Source organism: Oncorhynchus clarkii, chromosome 28 (assembly GCF_045791955.1).
Source record: "Oncorhynchus clarkii lewisi isolate Uvic-CL-2024 chromosome 28, UVic_Ocla_1.0, whole genome shotgun sequence".
In the NCBI taxonomy this organism is placed as follows: domain Eukaryota; kingdom Metazoa; phylum Chordata; class Actinopteri; order Salmoniformes; family Salmonidae; genus Oncorhynchus; species Oncorhynchus clarkii.
In genome coordinates, this window is record NC_092174.1 from 30411891 (window position 1) to 30425127 (window position 13237).

Sequence of the window (13237 nt, forward strand, 5' to 3'; positions counted from 1 at the left end):
TTGTGAATAGCAAGCCAGGGAATCCCCAGCACCACCGGAAACGCAGGTGAATCGATAAGGAACAGACTAATCCGCTCCTTATGATTCCCCTGCGTAATCATCTCCAAAGGAATTGTGGCCTCCCTGACCAGCCCTGACCCTAACGGTCGACTATCTAAAGAGTGCACGGGAAAAGGGGGTTCTACCTTAACTAACGGAATCCTCAACCTCTGAGCGAGTCCGCGATCTATAAAGTAGCGCCTTATGCTGGAGAGAGGGAACAAATTTAAGGAAACAAATTAACAAAAACGTGACCAACAGGAAACTCTGGGAGAGTGTGGTGCTGACTCACCTGGGGTAACCGAGGAGTGTTCTGCCTGCCCTCTCGACTCCCAGATGAACTCCTCCAGCACCGACCTGAAGTGTGCCCTCTCCGGCCACAACTGGTACAGGGGGAGCCTCCTCCTCCGATCTCCCTAGATGCGGCCCCTCCTAGCTCCATCGGGATAGGAGCGGGAGGGTCAGGAGGTGGAACTAACAGGACCCTTTCAGAACGTCCGCGAGCAGCTAGCAGATGGTCTAACCGGATCGACAGGTCTATCAGTTCATCCAGGCTGAGCGTAGTGTCCCGACAAGCCAGCTCCCTGCGGACGTCCTCTCTCAGGCTACACCTGTAATGGTCTATCAGGGCCATGTCGTTCCACCCTGCTCCAGCGGCCAAGGTCCGGAAATCCAGCGCAAAGTCCTGCGCGCTCCTCGTCCCCTGCCGGAGATGGAACAACCTCTCACCTCCGGAGGGTGATCGAACATGGCCCGGAAACGGCGGGTGAACTCCGGGTAGTCACCCCTCGCTGAGTCGGGCCCGTTCCAGACAGCATTGGCCCACTCCAGGGCTCTACCCGTCAGGCAAGAAACGAGGACACTCACGCTCTCCTCGTCCGAGGGAGCTGGCCAAACGGTGGCCAGGTAGAGATCTAGTTGTAGCAGAAATCCCTGGCACCCCGCCGCCGCTCCATCGTACTCCCTCGGAGGCATAATGCGCAGAGCGCTGGCACCAGATCCCGCTGGAGGAGATGGTAGAGTTGCTGGTGGGAGGGTAGGTGGGGTAGTAGGGAGACCACTCCTCTCCCAACGGTCCATCCTCTCCATCATTTGATCCATCGCTGATCCGATGCGATGGAGGATGGACGTGTGATGAAGGACTCTCTCCTCCATCGTGGGGAGAGGGGTGGTCGCTGCTCCTGCTGACTCCATAATATGGTGCGGGCTTCTGTAACAAGTACAATCCACATTAGTACTTAAAAGCTGATTTACCATTATTTGATTGTAGTATAATTAAATGTTTTGAATTTCGTCAATTTGAATGTTTTCTTATTTATGTGGTACAACTGAATTTTAAATGGCCAGTACACCAACATTTTAAATATACTTTGTTTTATTGACAAAAAAGGAATTCACCTATTGATCCTGAAAGACAATGACCAATAATATGGTTTAGTTTTCTTTAGTTACTTACCCCACAGCCAGCATTAGCATCACTGCTAGGGGAACAATGGGAGGTAGGGCCAATGGCAGGATGCTTCAAAAAGCATGGCTAAATCTTCAGGCACTTCAAACCAAATGTTATAGCAACCCAAATACCATAACAAGTTGCACATATAGAATATTGGAGGATATTTTAGGAATTCTGGTATTTATATAACATTTCCCGTAGAATAGCTTTTTTCTGAGAATACAGCACTATGTGTACATTTAGAGGTTATCTGGTTTCTGTAACTGTCACGTTCTGACCTTAGTTCTTTTGTTATGTCTTTGTTTTAGTATGGTCAGGGCGTGAGTTGGGTGGGTTGTCTATGTTCGTTTTTCTATAATTTGGGATTTCTGTGTTCGGCCTAGTATGGTTCTCAATCAGAGGCAGCTGTCAATCGTTGTCCCTGATTGAGAATCATACTTAGGTAGCCTGGTTTCACTTTTGAGTTGTGGGTGTTTGTCTTCTGTGTCAGTGTTTGTTACTCCACGAGACTGTTTCGTTTATTGGTTTGTTCCAGTGTTCTGTTGTGTTTGATGAAACATTATGGACACTTACCACGCTGCGCATTGGTCCTCCGATCCTTCTCGCTACTCCTCCTCAGAAGAGGAGGACGAGATCCCTTACAGTAACATAGCTACCAAGTATTCAAACGACTGACAGACTTTTATGAGCTGTTTTAAAAAAAATATATATATATTTCACCTTTATTTAACCAGGTAAGCTAGTTGAGAACAAGTTCTCATTTACAACTGTGACCTGGCCAAGATAAAGCATAGCAGTGTGAACAGGCAACAACACAGAGTTACACATGGAGTAAACAATAAACAAGTCAATAACACAGTAGAACGAAAAAAATAGTCTATATACATTGTGTGCAAAAGGCATGAGGAGGTAGGCGGATAATTACAATTTTGCAGATTAACACTTGAGTGATAAATGATCAGATGGTCATGTGCAGGTAGAGATACTGGTGTGCAAAAGAGCAGAAAAGTAAATAAATATAAACAGTATGGGGATGAGGTAGGTAAATTGGGTGGGCTATTTACCGATGGACTATGTACAACTGCAGCGATCGGTTAGCTGCTCAGATAGCAGATGTTTGAAGTTGGTGAGGGAGATAAAAGTCTCCATCTTCAACGATTTTTGCAATTCGTTCCAGTTACAGGCAGCAGAGAACTGGAAGGAAAGGCGGCCAAATGAGGTGTTGGCTTTAGGGATGATCAGTGAGATGCACCTGCTGGAGCGCGTGCTACGGGTGGGTGTTGCCATCGTGACCAGTGAACTGAGATAAGGCGGAGCTTTACCTAGCATGGACTTGTAGGTTGCAGTTTTAACTACAACTAAGCATATATGTAAGGTCATTTACATTTTGTACACCTTCAATCCAAGTTCTAACCAGTTCTAACCACAAGTGAGTTCATAAGGTGCTCCATCTCTGCAGGTGATCTGTCTATCTGGTCAAAACACTGGTACATGTCCCCCTCCTCCCTCTGAGGATATGTGTAACTTAATATGATATCTTCAGAGAAACCTGGATTTAAATAAATATTTCATGAGATTTGTGCTAGAATAACTACTTTTCAGAGAATACACACCAGTACAGCTCTCTGTGTAGATTCAGAGTGTATCTGAATTCTGTTTTGCAGTTAGTATGCCTACCAGTGGAAGACTTTGTGTACCACTGGCTGATTTTTATGTGCACAAAATAAGGTAATTTTAGTTTTGTACACAGTTATACGATGCATGGTATAAAAAAGGACCATCTTAGGCAAGTGCATGAAATAGCTGTCTATCTGGTCAAAATCATTGATACAGGTCCCCCTCCTCCCCTGGTGGTATGAATAACTTGTTATTATGTCTCCAGTTATTCTGTCTCTAGATTCAAATGAAGGTCCTTTCTATCAAATTACTACAGGTGGAAATGAGGTATTTTGGGATTTGCATCAGTCCATCATGATACAGAATCACTAAACAATTATTTATATTTGTTAAGAACAAGTTGATTGACAAAGTCATGAAAAATGTGAAGAATTGAATAAACCACCTCGGGTTATGATCCAAAAATATTCATATGGCGTCAAAATGACCCCAGTTGGTAGAATGAGGGTAGAGGAGAGTTATTTAGTAGGATAGGCTATATCAGGGTACTTGGCAATTTTCCTTGCTTGAGACCCCTGGCCCTGCAGTGGTCCCTGTTTTATTTGAACAAGGGCTTTTCACTAAGCTTACCCCCCCCTCTCCTTACACTCTATCAGGGCCACCAGGCCACGTGTGCCTCCCTGTCTGTCTAGCTGCTACCTGCTGCCCAACCCCAGGCCCACACAGCTGGCCTCGGCAGATGTCGGAAGAGTGGACCAGGGGAGTGGGGGGGAACAGGGCCAGGGCAGGCAGAGAGACAGACAGAGGGAGAGAAAAATTGTGACAGAAGGAGAGATCAAACGAGAGGGAAAGAGAAAGAGACAAAAACAGAAAAAAATATGAAAAAGAGATAAAAACAAGAGGGGAAAAAAGGGAAAGAGTGTGAGATTGTGTGTGTGCATGCTTAGTCTCACACAGGAAGATGCATCTAAGTTCATCCTAGCATCTGTATGGACAAGTATCCTATGTAGATTGGATATTTACCCGTGGAGGCTGGTGGGAGGAGCTATATGAAGATGGGCTTATTGTAATGGCTGGAATGTAATTAATGGAACGGAGTCAAACATAGTTTCCATATGTTTGATGTGTTTGATACCGTTCCATTTATTCCATTCCAGCAATTAGCCGTCCTCTTATAGCTCCTCCCACCAGCCTCCTCTGATTCCACTATCTTACTTATTGACGTGGATGGAGCTGAGCCTGAAGTGGATAGATGTGCCTTTGTTCATGTTATACCCTTCTTCTCATTCCAGATAATGGGGAATTCATATGCAGGGCAGCCGAAGTCTGCTCGCTTCGAAGAGGCCCTCCACAACTCTATCAAGGCCTCCCTATGCTCCAGCAGTGGAGACCCACAGCCCGTCTTCACTCAGCTATACCTGGAGCCTGTCCATTATCCTGGCAACATGAAGGGTATGTCTCCGTGTCTCCCGTGTCTGTCTGTCTGTCTGTCTGTCTGTCTGTCTGTCTGTCTGTCCTCATCTAGATCGTTATATATAGAAACAGAACAAAACACTAGCTATAGCTAGCTGCCTCTTTCATTTAGTGGATCATAGTTAACAGAAACACATTGAATCTGATACTGCCATCTCTGATCATGTTTAATTATGCTGATGTTGACCAGCTGAATGGCACTTGAGAATGAGTCACTCAATTATACCCATACAGCAAGTCCATGTCATCTCAGTAATTCATACTTAACAAAAATATAAACGCAATATGTAGTGTTGGTCCAATGTTCCATGAGCTGAAATTAAAGATCCCAGAAATGTTCCATATGCACAAAAATCTTATTTCTCTCAAGTGTTTTGGACAAATTCGTTTACATCGCTGTTAAAGAGCATTTATTCCTTGCCAAGATAATCCATCCACCTGATCATTTCACAAGTGCACCTTGTGCACTCTAAAATGTGCAGTTTTGACTGCAGGGATATCCACCAGAGCTGTTGCCCTAGAAATTCATGTTTATTTCTCTACCACATCTAACGTTGTTTTAGAACATTTGGCAGTATGTCCAACCAACCTCACAACTGCAGACCACGTGTAACCATGCCAGCCCAGGACCTCCACATCCTGCTTCTTCACCTGCAGCATCGTCTGAGACCAGCCACCCGGACAGCTGATGAAACTGTGGGTTTGCACAACCGAAGAATTTCCACACAATCTGTCAGAAACCAGCATAGGGAAGCTCATCTGCGTGCTTGTTATCCTCACCAGGGTCTTGACCTGGCTGCAGTTCGGCATCGTAACCAACTTCAGTGGGCAAATGCTCACCTTCGATGGGCACTGGCACACTGGAGAAGTGTGCGCTTTACGGATGAATCCTGTTTTCAACTGTACCGAGCAGATGACAGACAGCGTGTATGTCAGCGTTGTGTACATGGTGACGGAGGAGTTATGGTATGGGCAGGCATAAGCTATAGACAATGAACACAATTGCATTGTGCAATTTTGTGCAATTTCCATGAAGAGATCCTAAGGCATATTGTCATGCCATTCATCCGCCATCACCACGTTTCAGCATGATAATGCATGGCCCCATGTCGCAAGGATCTGTACACAATTCCTGGAACCTGAAAATGTCCCAGGTCTTCCATGGCCTGCATACTCACCAAACATGTCACCCATTGAGCATGTTTGGAATGCTCTGCATCGAGGTGTATGACAGCGTGTTCCAGTTCCTGCCAATATCCAGCAACTTCGCACAGCCATTGAAGAGGAGGGGGACAACATTCCACAGGCCAAAACCAACAGCTTGATCAACTCTATGTGAAGATGCATGAGGCAAATGGTGGTTACACAAGACTGGTTTTCTGACCACACCTCTACTTTGTTTTTAAGGTATCTGAAACCAAAAGATGCATATCTGTATTCCCAGTCATGTGAAATCCATAGATTAGTGCTAATGAATTTATTTCAACTGATTGATTTCCTTATATGAACTGTAACTCTGTAAAATCTTTGAAATTGTTGCATTTAGCTTTTATATTTTTGTTCAGTGTAGTTCTCTTGAAGAAAGGTAGACTTGAATGTGGCCATGTAATGTGTTATGGGTTCGTCCTTCTCTTGAAAAATACCTTGCAGAGTGTCCAATCTCCAGCTCCTTGCTTTTGAATGGCATCTTCACTCCAAGATAATATAATGTGTTGTGTGATGTGGTGTATAATGGCGACATTGTCATAGGTGGAAATTATGTCTTACAGAGTTCTGGTTTCTTACAGGGTCATTATGTCTTAAGGGGTCATTGTGTTATGGGTACAGATATAAAGCCCAAAGTGGACCTGTACCTGCCGTGCGGGAAGCCTCCGGGTCAGGATCAGCTGAACGGCCAGGCCTCTAATGGTCTGGAGGAGATGAAGGTGGACGGCAGCTCTGACACCAGCAGCCCCCCACCGCCCAACCTACAAGGCCCCTCGCCCGACAGCTGCTGCACCATTGGCGGTAAGCGTCAAACCATCTCAAACTCCTTTCGCCCTGGGACTTTCTCAGAAGTTGCGACGCCCTCGGATTCAAATCCCTGCTAAAAAGCATATCTGAAGAACACATCTTGTTCATTCTCTCCCTAGGAACACCACGTTTGTAGCAATATTCACCTTAGTATGTTCCACTGTAATGTAGACATGTAGATTACATGCAGGAAGCTCTTGTTATGCAGGGCTTCTTGTAAAAGAGTCTTTGGTCTCAACGGGACTCCACCCTGGCCTGCCTAAATAATAGGGGGGTATTATTGTTGTGGATGTTTACTCCTGAGTTGACTGGTGTTCTCTCTCTTCTCCTCAGGTTTCTGTCAGGCCGGTAGGGACCTCCGTCTGGTCTCCATGTTGACAGAGCCAATCCAAGTCCCAGCTGGCTTTGAGTTAGTCGGTGCCAAGTCCCCCAGCATCCCAGAGCACATCCTGGTGTGTGCTGTGGATCGACGCTTTCTGCCTGATGAGAACGGGAAAAATTCACTTTTAGGTCAGTCTGCCATGCCTCTTTGACTTGATACAATACGAAGGTCGTCCACAGCCTAGGTCAGAGTTACAGGAAATGCAATGTACTTTAGGCCTCTGAAATGAATGTACTATTTTACCCACTCAGCTTGGATGAGTCATCTGAAGTTAAATTTTTTCCCCACCATCCATAATGTAGCTTGCTACAACTTTTGATTTTTGTTGCATTCAGCAGTTGATTAACATGTGCTTTGCTGTCATTTAATGCAATAATAAGTAAGTTAATTGAATGGCTTATTTTGGGCTGTTTTGAAAATGTTTTGGTTAGCAATATTGACATAAGACAATAATGTATCCATATAACCTGAAATAATGCATACTTATTCTGTAAATACCTACTGTTCCCAACTCATGTTCTCTCTCTCTGTGTTTGGTGTGTGCATGGTTTTCAGGGAACTGTGTTGGCTGTGGAGAGAAAGGGTTCCGCTACTTTACTGAGTTCTCCAACCACATCAACCTGAAGCTGGCCACGCAGCCCAAGAAGCAGAAGCACTTAAAATACTACCTGGTGAAGAACTGTCAGGATGCTCTGTGCAAAGGACCCCTCATCTGCTGGAAAGGTGAGATTGGTATTTGTATTTATTAGGGATCCCCATTAGCTGTTGCCAAGGCAGCAGGTTCTCTCCCTGGGGTCTAAACAGACATTGGTATTACACATAAAACAAAAGATTAAACAGTACATTGTGTATCATTATTACACCACTACATATCTACAATACAAAATGTATAATACCACCATACAACGTGAGATGTCTCTCCGACTCTATCTGCATATTTCAGTTCCACTTTCTGGAACACTTTACATTGAATTGCTGTTATACCTGTGTAGTAACACTGTGGTTATACAACATTACATCATGATTCATGCTACATGTCATTTAGTAAATGCATAGTAGCCTAATGTTTGTAGTTGAGCGGTTTTTAAATTGAATTTGTAATAACTAAAATGTGGTATTGGTTTGGGGCTGTAATCTTTTTATGACCCATCAATATATGCACTACTGTTCAAAAGTTTGGGTTCACTTAGACATTTCCATTTTTTTGTCAATTAAAATAACATCAAATTGATCAGAAATACAGTGTAGACATTGTTAATGTTGTAAATGACTATTGTAGCTGGAAACAGCTGATTTTTAATGGAATATCTACATAGGCGTACACAGGCCCATCCTCAGCAACCCTCACTCCTGTGTTCCAATGGCACGTTGTGTTAGCTAATCCAAGTTTATCATTTTAAAAGGCTATTTGATCATTAGAAGACCCTTTTGCAATTATGTTAGCACAGCTGAAAACTGTTGTTCTGATTAAAGAAGCAATAAAACTGGCCTTCTTTAGACTAGTTGTGTATCTGGAACATCAGCATTTGTGGGTTCGATTACAGGCTCGAAATGGCCAGAAACAAATAACTTTCTTCTGAAACTCGTCAGTCTATTTTTGTTCTGAGAAATGAAGGCTATTCCATGCGAGAAATTGCCAAGAAACTGAAGATCTCATACAACGCTGTATACTACTCCCTTCACAGAACAGCACAAACTAGCTCTAACCAGAATAGAAAGAGGAATGGGAGGCCCCGGTGCACAACAGAGAAAGAGGACAAGTACATTAGATTGTCTAGTTTGAGAAACCGATGCCTCACAAGTCCTCAACTGGCAGCTTCATTAAATAGTACCCGCAAACACCAGTCTCAATGTCAACAGTGAAGAGTCAACTCCGGGATGCTGGCCTTCTAGGCAGAGTTCCTCTGCCCAGTGTCTGTTCTTTGGCCCATCTTAATCTTTTCTTTTTTTGGCCAGTCTGAGATATGTCTTTTTCTTTGCAACTCTGCCTAGAAGGCCAGCATCCCGGAGTCGCCTCTTCTGTTGACGTTGAGACTGGTGTTTTGCGGGTACTATTTAATGAACCTGCCAGTTGAGGACTTGTGAGGCATTATTGTATTATTTATTGATTCACTGATAGAATCGTTCCAGGTCTATTTTAAAAAGTGTATTTATTTCTCCCCTTCTTTTCCCCAGACTGTAAGACATGTCAGCTCTCCATTAGCAGTTCATCCACCTCCAAGCCCAACTCCTCATCCTCCCTGAGCATCAAGGAGAATGGAGGCACCAACAGACACAGCTGTTCCCCCTTCTCCCTGTCAGGTAGGACACAAACACCCTCCTCTTACCCTTCTCCCTATCAGGTAGGAAACATACCCTACTCTTACCATTCTACATGTCAGGTAGGACACACACCCTCCTGTTACCCTTCACTCATGGCAGTGGAGCCTGATCAGTTTGTAGGGTAGTTAGTGTTCAGTCAGTGTAAGATCTAACCTGATGTTAGACAGCTGTGCTCATATGCTCTATTGACTTTAGCCTCCTACTGAGCTACATCCTGCTCCTCTGTCAGGGAAGGGTAGAGTTGTGACACAACACCCCCTCTCCTCTCCCCTCCCTACCCTCTTCTCCCATCCCTCCCTCCCTCTGACCAAGATGACATCTGGCTGGAGTGAATAGTGTCTGTGTTTGTTTACAAAGCATTGTTTAGTTAAAGGGGGCAGTTATGGTCTACTTGTTGTAATGGAAAAACTGGAATGAGTCATTATTGTTGATTTGTTAGTGTTGTTTGGAGACAGTTTGGTTAACGTCACTTGACAGGACCCATTCTAACACCCACACTGTGTTTTTATTGCCCTCCAGACTCCCCATCTACCAGAATTCCCTCTGCATCCTCTGTGTTCCTCTCAGCCCAGGACCTGGCCCGAGAGGGCAGCTTCCTCAAACCTTTGGCCTTTCCCCCTGGGACAGAGACTCTACCAATAGGTTCAACTCTTCTTCTACTCTTTTTCTACCACCACTGTTTCTGGGTGACATTGTGTTAATCTATGTGTGATCACATCTCCATCGCATAGTCATCTTTCTCCCACAACGTCAGCTTCAAAGTGTTTTACACCATGGTACATCATACAGCAATAACATCCAGTGATATTATGCAGACTGCCTCATGTGTATTAGGCTTTAGTCTGGGTATTTCAGAACATTCCTCGTGTGTGTGTGTGTGTGTGTGCGTGTGCGTGTGTGCGTGCGTGTGCGTGTGTGTCCAGTCAGTAGAAAAAGCTACACTCCACAGCTCCATCTGGCCTATGCTTGGCCATGTAAACCAACATGTTTGTAGGCAACAGCTCATTCTCCTACTCAGACCAGGGCACATAGCAGAAGTGATGCCGTATGCACACAGGCCTCATCAATAATGAGCAGAAAATCCCTGTAATTACTTTTTAAGGGCCGGCTATCCATTAGCTCGTTTACAAGGTTGCGAGATTGACAGGCCTGGGCTACACATACTGTACTGATCAATGTGTTAGCGTATATGCACACACAGTGAATCTGAGATTGGTAAGTGCCCCATCAGTTCATTGGCAATAAGAAACCAATTGCTCAGTGTTAGGCGGGCATAAATCCTTCTTATAAAGTATATTGCTCAGTCTCTGTATTAGGAAGATATGTCAGGATGATTGGTTTTCTTTTGTGATTATCAAACACATGTATCTCTTGTATTTTTTTACTATTTGTTTCCTATAAGAGAGGAAGATAAATGTGCATTTCACGTATGGCATCTCTCAAAAAATTGTCTTACGAAAGTAAATGATTTAGCATCGAATCATCTGAAAATGAACTGTGGTGAAATGCATCATGACAATGTATGGTGTGTCTGTGTGTGTCTGTGTGTCTGTCTGTGTGTCTGTGTGTCTGTCTGTCTGTGTGTGTGTGCGCGCCCACAGTTTTGATAGTGAACAGTCCGGCTAGCGGACTGGGTGCAGAGGGCCGCCCCCCCTTACTGAGCCTCTCCCAGGTGTCTCTGGGAACCCAAGGACAGGGGTACAGAACCTCGGACCCAGGAAACAGCCCTGGTGAGCACCATGTTCTCCTCCCAAACCTTTGTGTTGCTGTTTTAAACCCAACTGAGGGTAACTCAACCGCCCTAGCTCCTCGTTTTAGATTCTATGTTCTGAAATAGTACATTTACTCATAGATTGCTATTGTAGAAGCCCAGTGAATGTTCTGGGGACCAGGATTGTAGGTATTCTGCAGTTTATTCATATGTTCCTCTTGTGTTGTTTTCTATCCAGTTTTGTCTGCCATGACCCTTGGCCCGCCCAAGAAGCGCCACCGCGGTTGGCACCCCAACCCCCTGGTCCCAGTCCCCCCTACAGCCATCCCTATGCCCACCATCCAACCCATCGTCTACTCCCCAGGTCCGGCACAGAGTTTTTGATCATTTTTATTGTTTATTTACATAGGGACAGATTCATTTAGCCTCTCTCTGTCTCTGTCTCTGTCTCTGTGTGCATGCGTGCGTGATGTTGACTAGTACATTGACCTCCCTTTTCGGGAGAAGGAAGGACACAAGGTCTGAGACATTCTCTGTTGTCAGTGTGATTCATTCAGCATCTCCATGGAGATCGGGTCAGACGGGTTAGTGCAGATACAGTATGAACAGAGAATCGCTAAAACTGAGAGGTCTGCGAAGCTAGGAGAGCCAGGACACTATGACTTAAAGGAGACATACAGTATATTCCCTGGTTTTATTCTGTATATATCCAGAGGATAAAGGGCTGTATAGAGCCATGTGTATGACCACCCCACCTACAAACATTGGACATGGTTATCTTCAAATAATGGAAACAATCTGAAAAATCTACAGTAGACCAGGCCAACTCTCCTTCTGGAGTGGGTTGGCCTCGTCATGGTCCTGGTGAGTAGTTCAGTAGAATTAGCTATGCTAGATAATGTTTTCAGTGAAAGTCTGCTGGAGGGTATCTCTGAAGGAGGAGAGTTGGTGCTGAGCTGATGTCTAGCTGTATTCTAATCCCAGTATTGACATGTAGCTCTCTGTCTTTTCCATCAGGCTCTGTACTGGCTATGCCTACTCCTCAGCCGCCTGTAGCAGGGGTCCTTCAGCCCCAACCTGTCACTGCCGGAGAGACTGTCATTGTCCCCAACAACCTCCTCAACACCTCAGGAGTCCGTCCCGTCATCCTCATCGGTACAAACCACCATTCTTTGACTGACTGCAATTTAATTGAATTTAAGTGAATTGAATTAACTCTGATGTTTGGTTTGGCAGGGCATGGTACGTTACCATACTTCTACGGGAACGTGGGGGACATTGTGGTGAGCCCCCTGCTAGTGAGCTGCTATAAAGGCAACAAGCTGACTGAGAAGACCCTGTCCAGTCTTGGACTGAACAGTAGCCAACTGCTCAGTGTGGAAACCATAATACTCCTCACCCTGCAGTACCTTGCAAGGCTAGGTAAAGGTCTCAAAACACTCATACACTTGCAAACACATGCATGCATAAAACCTGTTCGATATGGAAGACTTATATAACATTTTGAATCACACAGGCTAAGCTCAGCCAAGGCCTGGTTGTTTTAAGTTTGGTAACACAATAGAGAATGACAGAGGACTCTAGTGCCCAAAAGACAGGCTTAGCATGGGCAGCACCATTGAAGATTTTCAACGTTTTGAAGATATCAACTGGGTGGGTCTTCCTATTGGTTAAGGAAGGATCACATAATTCCATTCAGGTCATCAGGAGAGATCAGCTAATTAATTATACTCATGAGCAAATATTCCATAACTGCAGGTGGCAGTAAATGGCCAACCTTGGCTTCATACCGGTTCTAACAACACACTACAGGGGGCGGTGTGCACCCTTTCCGTTTGTTTATCAACTCATAGAAGTAGTAGAAGAAGAAAATGTACTACTTCAAAATGGTAATGGTCTCAATGGCGCCGCCTGTGCACTCACAAACGCAATAATGGGACGATACAATGTTCCGTCTTCTAACTTTATATACAAAGGTATATGGGCACCCCTTCAAATGAGTGGATTTGGCTATTTCAGCCACACCCATTACAGACAGGTGCATAACATCAAGCACACAGCCATGCAATCTCCATAGAGGAACATTGGCAGTAGAATGGCTTACTGGAGAGTTCAGTGACTTTCAACGTGGCACCGTTATAGGATGCCACCTTTCAACAAGTCAGTTCATCAAATTTCTACCCTGCTAGAGCTGCCCCAGTCAACTGTAAGTGCTGTTATTGTGAAG

General features: G+C 44.7%; 2 protein-coding genes across 2 annotated transcripts in view; one reads left to right on the forward strand and one right to left on the reverse strand.

Moving 5' to 3' along the window:
• The window catches only part of LOC139387167 (ubiquitin carboxyl-terminal hydrolase 14-like), a 237162-nt gene that overhangs the window by 118112 nt on the left and 105813 nt on the right, over positions 1-13237 (reverse strand). The window lies entirely within an intron of this gene.
• LOC139386747 (GREB1-like protein) overlaps positions 4405-13237 on the forward strand; it is a 36260-nt gene continuing 27427 nt past the window's right edge. Inside the window, 10 exon segments of the mRNA XM_071132566.1 lie at positions 4405-4561; positions 6410-6589; positions 6929-7105; positions 7524-7700; positions 9153-9278; positions 9819-9941; positions 10901-11029; positions 11249-11374; positions 12028-12165; positions 12247-12432. Coding sequence (XP_070988667.1) covers positions 4405-4561; positions 6410-6589; positions 6929-7105; positions 7524-7700; positions 9153-9278; positions 9819-9941; positions 10901-11029; positions 11249-11374; positions 12028-12165; positions 12247-12432 — 1519 coding nt within the window.